This window comes from Struthio camelus, chromosome 2, assembly GCF_040807025.1.
Source record: "Struthio camelus isolate bStrCam1 chromosome 2, bStrCam1.hap1, whole genome shotgun sequence".
Lineage (NCBI taxonomy): Eukaryota > Metazoa > Chordata > Aves > Struthioniformes > Struthionidae > Struthio > Struthio camelus.
The window spans coordinates 58,694,812-58,709,975 of record NC_090943.1 but is presented as its reverse complement, the minus strand read 5'-3'; the positions used below and the strand labels follow the sequence as shown (position 1 = coordinate 58,709,975).

Below are 15,164 nucleotides of genomic sequence, written 5' to 3'. Positions count from 1 at the left end.
TTGTTTTCTCTGCCAGCTTGCCTCAATCATTACGTTTTACCGTTGCAGTATTTAGGAAAGACTAGAAATATGAGACCTGTGGAAGAAGCCAACATATAATCAAAAGTCGTAAGTCTTTCAAAGACTGTGTGAGTCGTATACCAATTACATCTATGTACAGAAATAACTCTTGAATTAAGTTTAATTGCATTCCTGCCTGGATTGGTGTCTTTGGCCCACAGGTATGATAGTTAAGTAGCTAAAAACAGCAATGAAGTGGAAGTCAGCTATTACCTTAATATGATGAGCAAAGCACATACAGGATAATGTCCTTCCTCCCCAAAGTGCTGGTTCAAATGCCATGGTCACTGGTAGCTGAATTTATTTTCTTTTTATGGGATAGGGGTTGGTAGTGGTCACACTACTCAAATAGAAAAGCAGATTTACAACTACTAAATACTACTCAGGTAGAGAAATTAAGCACTAAAAGACTTGAAAATTTTATAAGTTATGACTGAGTTTTCTACCTTAGCTCTTGTCTTTTTGCAGGACCTATAAAACTGGATCCTTTTAAGACCTCTTTATAGTTATCAGACAATGTCCTCTAAAAGATATCCTGAACTGGAATGCTTACATTTTGTCTTGTATAATAGGTTCCATATTATACAATGCACTTGAGTTGATTACTGATCATTACTCCTCATTAATTGTAGTTAATTTATAAATTTTGTGATATGTCAAAGCTCCTGAAAATGGAACACAACCTTCCAAGAAAAATCTAGTGAACAGAGCACTTTAACTGAGGTTTTCAAACTTCCCTGTAAATAAGACAATATGAAATTCATTTATCTTGAATTTGAAAATTATCCACAACTTTCTAAGGCACTTATCTTCAATAATGTAATCTCCACAAACGATCAGAGCATGTAAATTCCTTGAAGATATTCAGTACTCAGTATCTGAAATCTTGCTTATAAATATATAAACTATGATAATATATATTCATGCATATGTTATGTAGATATAAGATATGATTATGTTATATAGGTATAATATATAGTATTGGAACTGGTGTCCAATATAATATTAGTTTCCAAGAGTGAGATAAGACTTCTTAATTTTAGTTTCCAAGTACACTCAGTGAAGCATTTTGATTCACTTCTGGCCACACCTGGGAAAGAGAACAGCAGTCTCTGAAAATATCTAAAAATTAGAATTCTATATCATGCCTCATGACATAGCAACTGACTGCAAACTTCCCCCATTACAAAAACAGACCTGAGGACAGCTGACAGAAAAATCTTGAAAGTAAAGGCAAACTCATGGAAATGGTAACCAAATGCCACACTGGCAGTAGGTGGTATTGCTTTGAATGATGAACCATCTAGCAAAGAGAATCTGAAAGTTACATCAAAGTAGTAAACATAGCATTTCCTGCCTCCTTAAGACTAACTGGAAGGAAAGTTCCAAAGTATCTCCACACTGTGTCAACATTTGGGAAGGTTTTAAAATAGGTCAGACTAATAGCTCCTAGAAGGTGAATGGCTTCATATGAAGACACCAAAGGCTTTCTATTAAATTTTCATGCACTGATGCCTCTGAGCTATTACTCCAATTTATCCTTCTGTTCCCACTCAACAACTTTCTCTACAGCGTCAGTATTACAGAAGTACTTGAAAAACGATGAAGGCTAGGTCAGAATGGTATCTTCCAACCTGACATTGCTGTGCAGCTATACCGAAGTTGTGCTTCACCCACCAATTCTGACCACATTCTTTTAGAGCTGATGAAAGCTAGAACAGGGCACGTTAATCTGTGAGGAGCAAAAGAACACTTCAAGATCTTCTGATATCTTCTCTCAGGAAAAAAATGAGTAGTAGAAGGGCAGGCTGCTTTCAGTTTTGAGCTAAAATAACTATTAAATCATACAGTGGATTTATGTGGACATTGATTTGTGAGCATAATCAAAGTCAGGAAGTAAAAATTCCCTTTCAGGAAATGCAACGCTAATCCTTACCTAGCTATCTAGGAAGGTAGCAAAGGTAAATACATTACCAACATGAAAATCTATGCCCCATCTTCTCTATTCCCCTAAGTATGAATAAACACAAAAACCGGAATGTTTGCCAAAAGAGCCTCCTTTGTCAAACTGACTGATCCCTAACTGACTGTTCCCTTCTGGGAGGTGAAGGCCGGATTTTAAAATGCAGGCACATTCAAATGAAACAACAGAACTGTACAGTCTTCACTTATTCACATAAACACCTGGCTTGCACATGCAAAATAGTAAGTAGTGCATTCACATGGTCAAGTACATAACTCACTGTTTCATTAAGGAAATATCCAATAGAACTGCATAGAAAGTGATTGCCTTTGCAAAGAAGTTGTTTGTTTTCTTAAATATTCTAAATGCTTCCAGAAAAACTTATATCCTAAGAGATAAACCACACGTGAAACCAAAAGAGTTTCAAATCATTATGTTTTCCTAGACTGGAATTCAATTTGACCTATTATTTTGCAGTTTTTGCTGAACCTTAACCAGAACTGAATCTTAACAAGTATTTCCAGTTATGGGTTCAGAATACTGATTTGACTAACCATTGACCAGGGTCAATTTAAGGAAGGGGAACTGTCTGCACCATCTGGTGCCTGCGAGGCCACATTTCATCACGATCTCTTCCCTTCACCTCCTTCCTCAATTCCTTCTCCTTGTTTTCTCACCAGTGTGTTCCTTCAGTGCAAGCTGACCCCTGACAGTGGGTCATCTGCTATGACCCACAGTTACTTGTTCAACACTGTTGTATTTTGCACCTGCCTAAGGTGAGCGTCGAGCCTTAGCAAGGACTCCTGCTCTCATAAGCACAACTTCTCCTATTCTCCTCTCACAGCGCTGACATTCCCATACAGTTGTTTCTCTTCAGCTTCTCAGCATCTTGTATCAGGTTCAAGAAACAGGGAAGAAGATGTGGATTTGTGCTGGGAGCCCAAATGATGGATAAGTACTGGCTGAGGAGAGAGACCTGAAAGCTAACTGTTCTCTTCATATGAAACCCCATGTTTTAAGCTTGCCCCCATTACATGGCCTTTTCAATATTTAAAGGGAGCATTTTCCAGGAAGACCAGTTCACTGACCAAATAACCCTAAACGGTTCAAAGCAACTCACACAGAAAAAACGTAACACACATAGAGCAAAGCTAGAGAGAAGTGGCTGAATGGCATCATCAGAACTGAACCTGGGTAAAAAGGAAATCCCTGGCTCAACTCCAGGATAAAATCTGCATAGTTCCTTGAGAAAGCAAATAACAATTCCCAAATCTAACTCAGCAACTTAGGGGTCTCTAACACTTTTGCAGCATGGATTTACTCATACAGGAATCTAAATCTCATAGTCCATACTACACAAATCACTTTGGTGCACCTTAATTTTTTTGCGCTAATCCTGTAATTTCTTTAGAATACTACCAAATTGCTATGAATCGATACAAGCTTGTATAAATACATCTGTGTTCACAAACTGGAAATAGCAGATGTGCGCACGCAGTTGTGATTTCAGTATGTGCAAGTTAGGACTGCACAAGTGGAATTGGGTATTTGTGCATGATCAGCTCTGAAATTGTTTGCTATATATTTGTTTTTAAATCATACTGCCTCTCTTCACAACTGTGCCTGCTTTTATGTTCCTTGTTATGTTTCTAAAAACGGCTTGCAAAGAATATTAAAAACCTTGTTCTAATCTGTAAGTCCCTGCCTCATTTCATCTCTGCATACAGTGCAAAGCCCATGAGGAACATTCTACTTATACAGAAATAAATATAAAGTTTTATTGGCCAGCTATAGGCACAATTTCTAAACAGTTTTAATTTAAAGCAATAAACTGGCACCAAATTTTAAAATTCAGTAAGTTATCAACCCTTTTTAATAGAACAATTTATATGCTTTTTATAAGGTTAAACTGTTTTTATTTACTGCTACATTCAGTCTAGTTTCAGACAGCCAAAGAAACAGGGGTTCTGTGTCATCTCTGGGGACACTGCTCCAAACCTTAGCAGACTCCGCATCAGGAAGATTTTTCTAATAGTCTTGCCCCAATGCCTAATGTTTTCAATAGACCTTGGATTAGACTACGTCATATCTGCTCTAGCTTGGTTTAAACCTTTTACATTCAGTGATTGGAAGGACAAGCTGATTTTATTTGCCAAAAAAAAAAAAAGTTTGCAATTTTACATCAAATTTGGTGCGTACTTTAGCTAAATAAAAATCAGAAAAAAATTCAGATGCATTCACAAAACATTTGGGGGAAAAAAACCCTACTCCCACATCCCCAAAAGAACTTCAGAATAGTTGGCCAAACAACAGGAGGTAAAAGAGGGGGTAGCAATGCTTTATTCTTGATAGCCTGAATTATTAAGGCAACGTCTGGAATAATTAAGTCTTGGATCCAAATCATTCTGCTTGTTTTGAAGCAGAGATTTTATGCAAAGCAGATCTGCTGGTGAAAAGAGGAACCCCTAACACAGAACATTGGTTCTGGAACAGGTGAAGAGGCTACTGGATACACATTGACCCAGTCAAACTGTGCCTTCACCGGCAACATAAAGGGATCTAGCGAGATGAGAAGCATGAAAGACATGCTTTCCAGTTGCTCTCTTTTCTATTCATATTAGGAGGAAAAAAAAAAAACAGATCTGAAGAAAAATAATCTGAAACATAGATATTCAAATAGAAGCAGAGATCTGGGAACAGTCATACTGACACACTCTTCAGGCTGACATTGGAAAGCAAATTAGACATAAGTTTGAAATGCAGCATGACAGCTAAATAGATCAACGCAATTTTTACTGCCTATGCAGATACCTCATACCTCCAAGCTAGGCAATACTGGCTTTTTTAAAGAGATTTTAATGCAACATGAGAGTCATTTCTGGGCAGAACATTACTAGAAATAGCTATGGGAAGTACAAGGAAGTGCAGCAAAAATAATTACAAGGTCACAGTGATTAAGAGAACTGTTAGATACACCCAACTTAAGGATTTATGGAAAAAAAGTTAAATATATATAAACACACTAAGCCGTAACAGGTACGTGTTATATACTGGTGGCAGCCTCCCCTCAAATGAACAGTAAAACTTCTGTCTATAAGCCTTATTTTGCCCCTCATTTCTACCCAATCCCTTCTTCCAAAACCTACAAAGAAAGCATGGCATCAAAATTTTCTGTCGATATTACATTCTGAGCAACCCTGAATATATTGATCCTCTGTAATTACTTGTGAGTTCTATTACCTTCATTTCTTGGATGAAGAACTGAGGAACGTAACTTCCTGGACCAAGTGCCTTGTGCACAGTCAGACAGGGGGTTGTGATGCAGTACAGCTGAATCAAGTTGCTCAAGGATATCTCAGATTTAAAAAATTACAGAGAAGACTACAAAAGAGTAAAAGAGTACAAAAGAGTACCATACCATACCATTATGGTATTCTAGTATTATAACTGGAAGAATAGCAACAATTTTGTTGCCAATGGGCATGGCAGCAGGAACACCTGCTTATCTGGCTGGGTAGGGTAGAAGTGCGAAGACCAGTCACCCCAGGGACAGAAAACCTTGTGGGCTCCTTTGATTCAGGCACTGATGCATTACTCTTGTGCTTCATGGGCACCCCAGCCACGCCAGTATGAGGTGATGGCACCTCACCAGTTTTCAAGTAGAAGGAAGAACCTGGCTTCCTTTCAATAACGATTTTGAACGCAGATTTTCTTTCTTTTCCACAATGGAGTTATTTCCTTTCCTTTCCACTTTTCTTTAAAAAGTCTTGCTAAAGGCTTGAGGCAAGAAGCTAAGGAACTGATGAAGGCAGAGGTTAGGAAGTGATTCTGAATCTGTTAAATAAAGTAGTTGTGAGGTCGAGTTTTGACTAGATTATTACTGACTGGCTCAATAAAATTATTTTGAGATAAATTTCCTTTAGTTTAAATCCTCTCCCTATCTGCAAAAACTATACATTAGTAGGATGAGAGGTTCCTCCAAATAGTGTAGCAAATGTGCTGGCTGTCATTTATAGGAAAAGTGCTAACTGATAGTGCAGGTCTCTCCTCTTTCCATCTTGGTATTTAGACCTAAAATAGAGATCAGGAGGGAAATGCACAGTTTAAAGGGCAAAGTTGTTGTTGCTGTTGTTGTTGGTTTTTTTAATCAAAACGTTCCTCTTTCCATCTCTTTCCATCATAACAATAGAAGCAGCTCAAGGAGACCAGCCACTACAGACAGTAGAAAGCTAGGTAACCAAAACCAAATTCAGGTAACGATAACAAAATTCAGACCAAAGAGAGCAAGAAGAACCCAGAACAGTTCTTTATAACCCCAGGTATAAAGGTTCACATGGATAGCTGTGGTGAATGCACAGTGCAGGCAGATTCTGCTGAGAAATCTGCTCATTACCGGTACCCAGAAAACATGCATGATCGATAGGTCACAAATAGAAAGAATGATAGACACAAAAATTCACACCAATGCCTAAAGAAGCTGGCTGATGGAAAATATTTCAACTAGAACTGGAATTAAATCAAGACAAATTATTTTATAGTTTTAAGCTATTTTATAGTTTATAGTTTTTAAGACAAACATATAATATTCTGACATGAAAATAAAAAGAAGAAATTATAATTACATGTATGTGGATGCGTGTAGTTGAATCACAGAGAAAACAGTTACTCTGCTGTCTATCCCAGGGCCTGATATTTTCTATTCTGATTACACAGACTAAGGTTCTTCTTGTACTACATTTTCCCAGTATCAGCTTCTTTCTGTAGTAAAAAATATCACTTCATTTATATTCTTTATACGTCTACAATTTTTTCCTGTAAATACGCAGTACATAGACTGCAGAAGAGGAGATAGGTTAACAAAGTTGCTGTACTCTGCTTATGCCTACTAGCTCAAAAGACTTGGGCAAATCACCCTACATAGTTTGCAAAAAGAAGCCTAGATGTGATTCCTAGCATGTAAGTACTTTAATGGGGAGAAAATAAAAGTAGTTAAATTTCTAACATATAGGAGAAAGACATGGAAAAACTAATTGTTGCACTATAAAACTAGGTAAATTCAGATTAGAAATAAGGCATGGATTTTTAACAATGAACTGGATTAGTCATTTAAAGAAAGTGGCATTGGTTTGATGAATTTTCCATCTCTTGAAGACCTCAAGTTAACACTGACAACTTTCTGAATAAGACCTGCTTCAGTCAAAACACATATGAAAGGAGTAAATGGATGAAATCCTATGGTCAACGCTATAAGAAGTCAAACGATATGATCTAATGGCCACTGCTGACCATAAAAGTTTTTCAGTCTAGGCTCACATATAATGGTTTAAGTCCCATCATTCTTCCCATTCATGGGGAGGTAGGGCTTGGGTCAAGAAGACATGGCGGAAATACAAATGTAGATTAATATACTCAGTATCCTAGGGATTAAGTAAAATTGTCTAAATGTTTAAAACATATTTTTACATTTAATGAAGCCAAACTTTCTAGCTGACAGTGGATTCCTTTTCTTATCCAATAATTATTAAAGATCATAAAGATATACTTACAATTTATGGGTGTTGAAGTAATTTGGCTGTTTTACAATGCACCCGAGGCATGTAGATATATCTTTACAATCACACACCCTGAACGGCGTGAGCACCTGGCTGTGCTCGTTACACAGTAAGGGGGCAAACAAGTACTTTCTAAGTTACTATTGCTTATATAGAAAAAAAGTGAGAAATGCATTTGAGCAGAACAAAAAAAAAATCCTTTAGTTTCTAAAAAAATCTGAATTCTTGGACTGTCATCACTGGTAAGAAATCAATGAGTTTACCTAGCTGTTCAGGTAGTACTTCAATTTTTTATTTTTTTCATATGTAACAGCAAGGAGATACTGTAAGTTTCCCCTCCAGAAGAATCTACTGTGTCCAATTTAAAGGAAATCATAGCGTGTCTTAGTATACACAGAGGAAAAAATAAAGAAAGTGTTACCAGGAGATGTATAATTGCTGACTAGTATTCAGCCAAATTTCATCCAAAATTTTGCTTAACTATATTATGTACAGAGTGGGCATATGTCCTTACTTGTCCACTGAAATATTTCTTTCATCTCCCAATACTTCAGTGGCAGCTCCTGGAAAGAAACATGTGATGCAAGAAAAACAACTCTGATTGCTATGTACACACACAACTTAGAGAAAGACTAAAAAAAACGAGGGACCGCAGAGAGGAGATTTCGGCTGAGATGCACTTAACAACAGTCAGAAAGAACCGCTGTGTGAATAACGCAGCGGGGCTATTCATTCCAGGCAGCGCTGTTATGACAGCAGGACACATGTGCAGTTAATCTGGGTCTGATGGAAAAGAGGTCCACTATTTCATAGTGTCCCTCAATAACTGAAGTCACAGAACTAGGAAAGAGAAAGCTGGCTTTTCTTCTTTAAACTATTAACTTTAGAAGTACTACCTGTGACACTAAAACCATTCTAGGAAGAATAATAAATTTTAAAATATCTAGCAGAAAAATATTCTGGAAACATATGGCAGAGGAGTAATAATATGAAAAGGCTTTTAATTTATATTTTACTTTAAAAGGAATCTTAAAAGATTCCAAATTAAGATATCCTACATTTGAAGATACACTAGCCTGTTGTACATAATCCTGAAGCTTATAACATATTCCTTACCATTCCCACCATCTCTTTTCTGCTTTTGCAATCAGTACCAATACATTATTATATATTTATTAATTTTTTTAAAGTATTTTGAGGATAGCTAAGTGAGTTGTCATACATTATTTCTGCTGAGTTCCTGTAATGGTCCTGAATTCCTCAAAATTGAAATCAGCTCTCTGAATGTAAAAGACATAAACAGTCAGCCTTGATGACTAAAAAAGGCGAATGAGGTAACGGCAATGCCGGTGAAGCTGTTTGTCTCCAATGTACCATAAATAGTGAAGTGAAATTAAAATTTTTCAATCAACATCAGCCATGCACATGCATGCATACACACACGCACACACATGCGCGTGCACACGCATATGAGAAAAATGCCTGATGAGAAGCAGACAGGATCAGAAGTTCAGGCAGAGGTTCTTGCAAAAAAAAAAAAAATTGCTAGGATTTTTTATTTTGTTGTTGTTTTTCCTGTATTGTGGGATCTCCTAGCTGCAGGAAACGATGGATTGTAGTACAGACATCCTTAATTTCCTGCATACTCCCCTAAAGCAGAAGGGCACTTTTCTCTGCCATATATCTAGTCCTACTGAAGCTGCCCCACTTGACTCGCATTAAATGAACAAAAAAAGGTAGTATGTTTGATTAACAGCAATATCTGCTCCCTGTATTGAAAAGTACTAAGCAAACATAGTGAAATCCCTTTGTTTTTTCCACCTCTATAATTAGTCTTCCCTGTACATGTAGAAAATAAGTACAAATACATACATAACAAATATAAATAAATAGTTACAATAACATAAAGCATTTTTATAAGAAATTCCTTCCCTGAGAATTCAAAGTATTTTTCAAATATTAATTAAGATCTGAATAACTACAAACAATTAGGAAGTCCAAGGTTAAGGAAGAAGTCTGTGGCACAGGAAGGAAGTCATACTAGATTTCTTGCCTCAAAGACTTATTCCTTAAAACTGTTCCTCTAAGAGATTGATAGCAATTGGTCTCCATGGAACCATGACACCATTTAATGAATCATGCAACAGGAAAAGCCTATCTCTGAAAAAATTTCTTTCCTGTTTCAGTAGTATACTTGTAATGTACAGTGACAGGAGAAGATCGGAAAAAAGGGACAGTTCTCTTGAGTGGCTTGATTAATTAACATAGATTGCCTGAATTCAGTCCAAGAAATCTATGCCAGAGGAAGCCTGTACTGCCTTTCCTAACTGAGCTTGGATCAGTCCCCCAAACACTTTATCTCACAGCACTGAAGGAAGTCATGAAGGCAGATATAATACTGCCCTTTCTAAGTAATAAAGAGACACTCAATGTAGATCATGGGCCAAAGGACAGAAGTAATGTTTACTAACTCAGGAAATGGGGATGAGAAGAACATACAATAGGAATATGATCAAAACTAAGAATAGGTGTTTTGTCTGGAATAGGTGTTTCATCTGATTTCCACAGATACATTGTTTCCTATTCAGGTAGAGATGATTCCAAAGTGTAGGCTTATATCCAAATCTCAATTTGCTAAGGTTTAGAAGTGGTCAGAAATGGGATTTATTTCACAAAAGGTTCCTTCTAGTAATTAAACAATTAATAAAGTAAATTCTATGAGATTTAGTCTGTTAGGCAGAGTGGAATGCATGTTTTTTTATCATATTATAAATACTTTGACTATAAAACACAACTGGCAACTTTTAAAAGTCAACACTGGATCCTGGATAACGCAAATGTTGAGAGGACTTTTATTTGAGTTTTCTAAACCAGATATACAATATATGATAATGGAAAAGGCTTGGGAAAGATTGCATCATACCCATTAGCTTTTTCTACAAAATCAAAATGGGTAGGTATCCATTATGCTCAACATTGCAATTCAGAATGAATTACTCAGTGGTTCCCGGAAACCCACATGCCACTGCTTTTTGGAAAAGTCCATTACTCTTTGGCAGAGGAGTTCAGGATTATTCCAGATGCTAAAGGTTCTTGAAATTTTGTCCTTTCATTTAACTGTATTGTCTCTGTGCCATCCAGCACCATCTGCAATCTGGCGCTCTATAAAACATCACTCCTCTATCATTTCTGGCCCTCAGAAGTACTTTTTGTGGTCTACATTTCTCATTTTCTAAAAAATATGCTGTTTCTCTTCCAGATCTCCACTGACAGGGCTAAGCACAATAAAGATGAGCGAGGAAATGCTGAGGTTAATCACAGAATCAGAACATGATCCAAGTTGGAAGGGACATCAGAAGTTCTGCAGTCCAACCTCCTCCTGCTCTGAGCTCAGACCAGGTTGCTCAGGGCTTTATCCAGGAGTTTCTTGAAAGCCTCCAAGGGCGGACCTGGCACAACCTCTCTGGACAACCTGCTTCACTGCCTGACAGTCCTCACGGTGAAAAGTATCTCCTTACATCCAGTCTCTTGTTTCAACTTATGTCCATTGTCTCTCATCCTCCCACCGTGCAACACTATAAAGAGCCTGGCTTTGCCTCCTTAATGTCCTCCCCAGAGGCCCTGGGAGGCTGCTATCAAGGCCCTGAAGCCTTCCTTTCTCCGGGCTGAATAAGCCCTTGTCCCTCAGCCTCTCCTCACAAGGCAACTTGCTCCAGCCCCCAACCTCTTGGGGACCCTTCCCTGAACTAATGATCATCAAGCTGACCTCAGAGGTGGAGCCATAACAGCCTCATGAGTGCAGTCCTGCAATCTGATGGATTAGTCCTGCAAAGAATAATGAGTGCAGCCCAGCGCCCTGCTTCTGTGACTCAAGCGAGGCTTTCTCACTGTACTGCATGATGTTCTTTGTCCACGCCTCCATGCCTGAAATCAGGTTTAGAATCATTATGCAACATGAACAGGCTGAATGGAATATGTGAAAAATTACACTAATGAAATCAATCAGCTACCACAGAATCATACTTTTATTAAAAATGGTCTTTCAGCCCTTTATATAGTCACTCTTTAGTCAGACTGAATGAACTCCCCCTTTTTCACATCTACCCTTGACTCTAACAACTATCCTAGTAATACCAGTGTATATACGCAAAGACATTTTTCAATGAATACTAGAAGCAAAGGAAAACCAAAATACTAGGTCTATATTTCTTCTCACAACAGTAGACATTTTGAAAAGAAAAGGAATCGAAATATATATGTAAGAATGTCACCTCTCTTACTCCAGAACCACTAGGTACCTTAGGGTCTGCGTGCCTTCAGTCATTGTCACGCAGTATATTTCAGGCTGGGAATTAAAAAAAAGAGGAAGGGGGAAAGCATTGACTAGGTGTGGAAGGAACCCAATTCAGTAACCGTATAAGGAGTATTCAAAACATATTTAAGGGAAAGGGAGGTATGAATCACCAAGTCCAATGTTAAAAATGTAGCCAACATTAAAGTCAATGGTGAAATCCCTCAGAATTTCAACAGAGGCAGAGCCTGCAAGTGAGGATTTATATACAGATTTGAACCCACTCCCAAAGTGGGGATATGCCTGGAGAAAGGACTAGTCCAAACCAATATAATAGAGACAGAGGCCAACTGTGATACTCGGAGCTGAAGTCTGCCAGCATGCTTGCATTCAATAAGTGTATGTTGTTGAACTCACAACTTTACTTGGCAGCACAAAGTCTGACCTCTGTCAAGAGCCTCAAGTGTGATGTCCAATTCAATTACTAAAAGACACATTAAAATCTGGCTTATATGGATAAGAAATAACATTCACCCAGTTTATCCTGGGATCACAGTCTCCCCAGTGTCTTCACAGAGACATTTTTTCTCTATTCAGTTCCAACACCCACATTAATGTCTTTATTAAACAACTCTGAGCCAGAAACAGAGCTTAATAAAGCTGTTCTGTACCTAATATTTGAATATAATCACACTGAAAACAGTTTGTTACTATTTTAAATAGTCACTGAGAAATTACTTATCTACTGGAGGTCTTCTCCACACACTTTTCCCTGTACTCTACATCATTGACCAGGACAACTCCAGGATGCTACCATTATCTGCCATAAACAGTAGCCAAACTCCTTATGCACTCTAATTTTGGGATAGAGTAATGCAGTGTCTTTCTACCCATATCAATAGGCCCATTCTGCTCACACTGAATGAATATCCTTCCCTCCCTTGTCCCTCCCCTCCCTATCCTTCCATGCTAGGAAAGGAAGGAATTCTCCTTTTCCTGCTCAAATGTCCAATAATCATTTCAGCCATCTGCTTCAATACAACAAGCTCTTCATAGAAGTCCATCTAAATGGCAAACCATTAGAGATTAAGATGATTTATTTCAGTTTAGTGCACTGTCACTGGTTTGGAGTTTTAATAAAATAAAAAATAACTAAGGATTTGGGAAGTACTGTGGCTTACCTATGTAAAAACTCGCTCTCTTGCCAATACTCTCTATCGCTGCTGACAGACATTAGAACATTCCTTTCATCTCCTTCCTCTTCTTGCAGTTTAACCTATCCCCTTAAGGAGTATTTGCTTTCTCTAAGATAGATTATGCATTGTATGCAACATGGAAACCTTACACACTTTTTCTGCCATCTGCAAGGCTTTTCTACCCACTTCTTTAAAAAGAATTACATCATCACCCTTGTTAGTTTCCATTTTGGATAAATAAACCAGGATTATTTTTTTGTTAGAATCTAAAGCATAAGGATTACTATTTCCAGATATGTGCATCTAAATTAGAAAAGCATTTTTGAATACCCTCAACCAACCCAAATGTGGAATGCAAACTGTGATAAAGAGGCACACACATACACACACACAAAACACCCCCTCTTATTCATGCAGAAAACATGATCTAATCTGGGATTGATTTCTTTCAAATAATTCTTTCTGCATCCCAGTGTGATTCCAGGATGTGCAAATTAAGATAAATTTTATGGGTTAAATTCTTCTTACCACTACATGTGCTCAAGTCAACTGAAATTGATGACAACTGGATGCTGTGTCAGAGGGCGGAATTTGGCACAGACAGTCACTATGTAAGGAGAAGATGTTATAAAAATAAAACTGACATGGTGCTCTCAGTGAAGGAGGAAATAATTCTCCATGTGGCTTGGGAGAGAGAAAAGCACAAAGAAGCAGAAAAAGTTGACCAAATAGCTCGTAGAGAATCAGGTAAGGCTCAGTGGTCAAAATAGAGCCAAATGTGAGGCTCTGAATGAGGATTCTCTTAATAGCGCTGGACAAACCTACCTCCATTCCTGGACTAACTATGACTACAACTGACTCCAATGGAAGCATAGCTGCACCAGTTCTAAGTCCTGATCCACTAAGAGCTTAAAAGAGGAGAGACTGGTTTATTACTTCTGTATTCTTCAGAAATTCAAAACAGCTACTTAAGACTCCAAGCCTTATGTCTCATTTCATTAAACAAAATACCGCGAAGAATCCTTCAGTACGAACTTCCCTTCTCTTTCTATTTTTTCTATTTTTACAACAGAAATGTCCCCAGAAGAAGTCAATGAACTTTCAAAATAGACCTAAATCAAAAACAGACTCACATATTCATGTAGACGATTTAGCAGTAATATTTCTAGCAGTGGGAGTTTGCAAATATTATCAAATCCACGTTCATGTTTTGTGACAACTGACCGATGAAAACCAGAAGCTATTCCAATGCACATTTTAACCCATTTTTCTGCTACTGGAACGAATATGAGCATAAATGTCCTCTTGGTTAAACTTTTGTTCATTTGAGTGAAATGTGAAGATGTGTCATGTCCTCAGCTGAGTTCCAGAACTACTCAGGATGTCATTTAGCATTTAGCTTCAAGTTCCATTAAAAAAAAAAAAAATTAAAAGACTAACCTGGAACAGCTATCCTCCCAGCAGTTGGATGAGTCATTTCCATGACAAGTCCATTGTGCAGCACCTACAAAAACCCCAAAATATGTATGTAAGCAAGTAATGTAACCAATCCTTACATACAAGAGGAAAGCAGAACAGCGAAACATTACCATGTTCCTTCACAGAAAATAAGAAAATACAGGCAGCTGGCATTCAAGTAATTTGGTTTCTTTATAAAATGAACGCCCTGATGTTTGATGCCTACTCTCTATTTATGCATATAAATAAATGCCTCAGTAAGACTTCACATATTTAACATATCTCTAAGCTCCTGAATCAACATCAGACACAAACAACTGAACTGCAAGCATGTCATGCTTTCAACCACAAACAGACAACTGGTACTAACACAGAATGAGAGCTAAAATTTTCACCTACTTTCATTTTTAATCTACAACATGACATTAAAGGTCTATATAGAGCTTACGCGCTCTAGTTTTCTTCACTGTTACTCAGCTGCTTTTGAATGTGCAATGGATCACACAATGTCTTCCTAGTAGCTCTCATGAACATTCAGGAAAGACACCATGGTTTTGATGTTATTTCTGTTCTTTTGAAAGGGTATGTCATAACTCAGAACTGCATATAACTGTACAGAGTGATTATTCATCACAATTTCCACT

The 15,164-nt window shown here is 37.6% G+C and overlaps 1 protein-coding gene across 3 annotated transcripts in view; it reads right to left on the bottom strand.

The window, feature by feature from the left end:
• SUGCT (succinyl-CoA:glutarate-CoA transferase) overlaps positions 1–15,164 on the bottom strand; it is a 332,549-nt gene that overhangs the window by 36,424 nt on the left and 280,961 nt on the right. For all 3 annotated transcript variants that reach the window (XM_068935970.1, XM_068935971.1, XM_009679424.2), the window contains one exon: positions 14,503–14,566. In XM_068935970.1, the coding sequence (XP_068792071.1) occupies positions 14,503–14,566 (64 nt within the window). The remainder of the gene's footprint in view (positions 1–14,502; positions 14,567–15,164) is intronic.